At 44.6% G+C, this 2,213-nt stretch overlaps 1 protein-coding gene across 1 annotated transcript; it reads right to left on the bottom strand.

Moving 5' to 3' along the window:
- Window positions 1-779: 779 nt before the first annotated feature.
- Window positions 780-1,736, bottom strand: LOC149851744 (olfactory receptor 6F1-like). The gene has a single exon (XM_090030420.1). It carries the CDS (start codon window positions 1,734-1,736, stop codon window positions 780-782), a length of 957 nt encoding a protein of 318 aa, XP_089886546.1.
- Between the last annotated feature and the right edge of the window lie 477 nt (window positions 1,737-2,213).

Raw genomic sequence — 2,213 nt, 5'->3', positions numbered from 1 at the left:
AAAGCACTAACTGTTGTAAAAACATTAATTCAGGTGTGGAAATTGTTAGGGTAAGAATAATTTGGATTATGGACGAGCATTGAATCTGCAGCTGGAACAAGGCTTTAACCTGTGTCTCAGCAGAGCTGCTGGTCACAAGGCAGGATGATATATTAAGGCTAACCTTGCAAATGCTTAGGCAAGTAGTTTCTTTAACAAAGGAATAGTGGGCAGGATACATGATTCCTTGTATAAGAAGAACAAGATGCAGCCCACCAGCTATCATCAGGCGATAAGCCAGAAGTCAGACCTTGGAGATGGTGCTGAAATCAGCAAAGAACAAGAAAGAACCAGCAAGTCGCTGAGAGTACCGGAGTTCAAGGCTTTACGTATGCGCTCTAAGCAGAGAGGCATGTAAATGAATGAAACGCATAGGCAATTTTATGCTAATGAAGTAAACAGTAAACAGAGGAGAAGCTTGAAGTGGGAGGAGAAATGAGTGGAACAGGAGGAGGGATGAAGGCCGGGGAATGTTAATGAGTATGAACCAAGGTGTATAAAATGTGAAAAGAACTATTGTTCAGGGCAGGTCCCCGGTTTGTTGTTTTTTGGGACCCTTGTCCGAAGCTGTCTCCATTCTGAATAAAGCTGTTGCAAGCAATGTGTGCTGGTGTTTGCTCCCTGCTTGCTCTGGCTAATGAGTAACAGGATCCGTGAGCAATTGGATTGTCGTCTCCCTAGTCATTGGGCGCTGCATGGAGTTTCTGAGCATGAAACATCTCCAAAATGCACCTGCAATGTCATGATTCCTTCTGAAAGACCTGCCGCTGAGCAAGAGCTCTAATCAGTGCCTCCTTTATCTCCCTGTTTCTCAGACTGTAGATGAGGGGGTTGACCACTGGGGTGAGGATGGTGTAGAAGACAGACAGCACTTTGTTCAGGGCTTTCCAAGTATCCACTGAGGGTGTGAGATACACAGTGATTATGGTCCCAAAAAAGACTGCTACCACAATGAGGTGGGAGGAGCAGGTGGAAAATGCCTTTTGCCTCCCTGTGGTGGATGGGATTCTCAGGATGGTGGCAATGATACAAGCATAGGATGCCACAGTCAGCAGAAATGGAGGGAACGCTGCTAAAGAAGTAAAGGCAAAAACTGCCACTCGGATGAGGTGGGTGTCTGTACAGGAGAGTTGTAGCAGGGGTGTCAGATCACAGAAGAAATGGTCAATTTTATTGGGGCCACAGAAAGTCAATGTTGACATTAAGCTTAGTGTTATGGCAAGAGCTGGGAGTCCGGTTATCCAGGAACCTGAAGCTAATTTAGCACAGACCCTTGAGTTCATTGCAGCTGCATAATGCAGGGGGTCACATACTGCTAGGTACCGGTCATAGGACATGACTGACAAGAGGACACACTCAGTACAGGCCAGGTACCCAAAGGTATAAAACTGAAGGAAGCAGCCAAGGAAGGAAATGGTTTTCTTATTGGTAAGGAGCCCTGAAAGCATCTTGGGCAGGATGGTGGAGCTGTAGCAGGTCTCCAGGCAGGACAAGTTCCCCAGGAAGAAGTACATGGGGGTGTGCAGGTGGTGATCAGCCACAACCAGCACAATGATGAGGAGGTTCCCGGCCATGGTCACAATGTAGATCAGGAGAAACAGCAGGAAGAGCGGAAAGCGCAGTAATGGTAGATTCTCAAATCCAAGGAGGATGAATTCTGCAATGATGGTTTGATTTCCCCTTTCAATGTTTGCCATGTGGTGAACCTACAAGACGTTATCACAGCACAAATATTGACATGAAATGAATCATACCAACATTACCAAAGCCAAATCTTTCCAAATGATTGAGAGAATGAATTGACCCTCAATTAAAAAAATATTCTTTTACCCACTAAAAAAAATGAAATAGTAATGGATTTGTGAAATGCTTTAATTTCCATAAGGTGGCAGGGTTCTTTGGTTAGATGTGATATATTTTATTAGATCAGCAGAGTAGTTGGAAAAAAGTTATTAGCAAGCTTTTGGGCACAGTCGCCCTTTGTCAGGTGTAGGGAGTCTCTGCTGGTCTGAGACTCCAAGGAATGAGAGAAGTTAAAAGTGTGGAGGGATGTCAGTGAAAATGTAATTAGGTAGAGATAAGCAAGATAAAAGGTAAAGCAGGGGCAGGGAGAGGGAAGAGAGCAGGGGAAAAGAGAAAAAAAAGGTCTGAGGAAATCAACAGTGATAAAATAC

This window comes from Crocodylus siamensis, unplaced genomic scaffold, assembly GCF_052110815.1.
Source record: "Crocodylus siamensis isolate JL-2025a unplaced genomic scaffold, ASM5211081v1 HiC_scaffold_291, whole genome shotgun sequence".
Lineage (NCBI taxonomy): Eukaryota > Metazoa > Chordata > Crocodylia > Crocodylidae > Crocodylus > Crocodylus siamensis.
The sequence above is the reverse complement of the archived record's forward strand: the minus strand, read 5'-3'. Positions and strand labels throughout refer to the sequence as shown.

Excerpts from the sequence above, each read along its gene's own strand:
- LOC149851744 (XM_090030420.1), bottom strand. The coding sequence starts at position 1,736 with ATGGCAAACATTGAAAGGGGAAATCAAACCATCATTGCAGAATTCATC.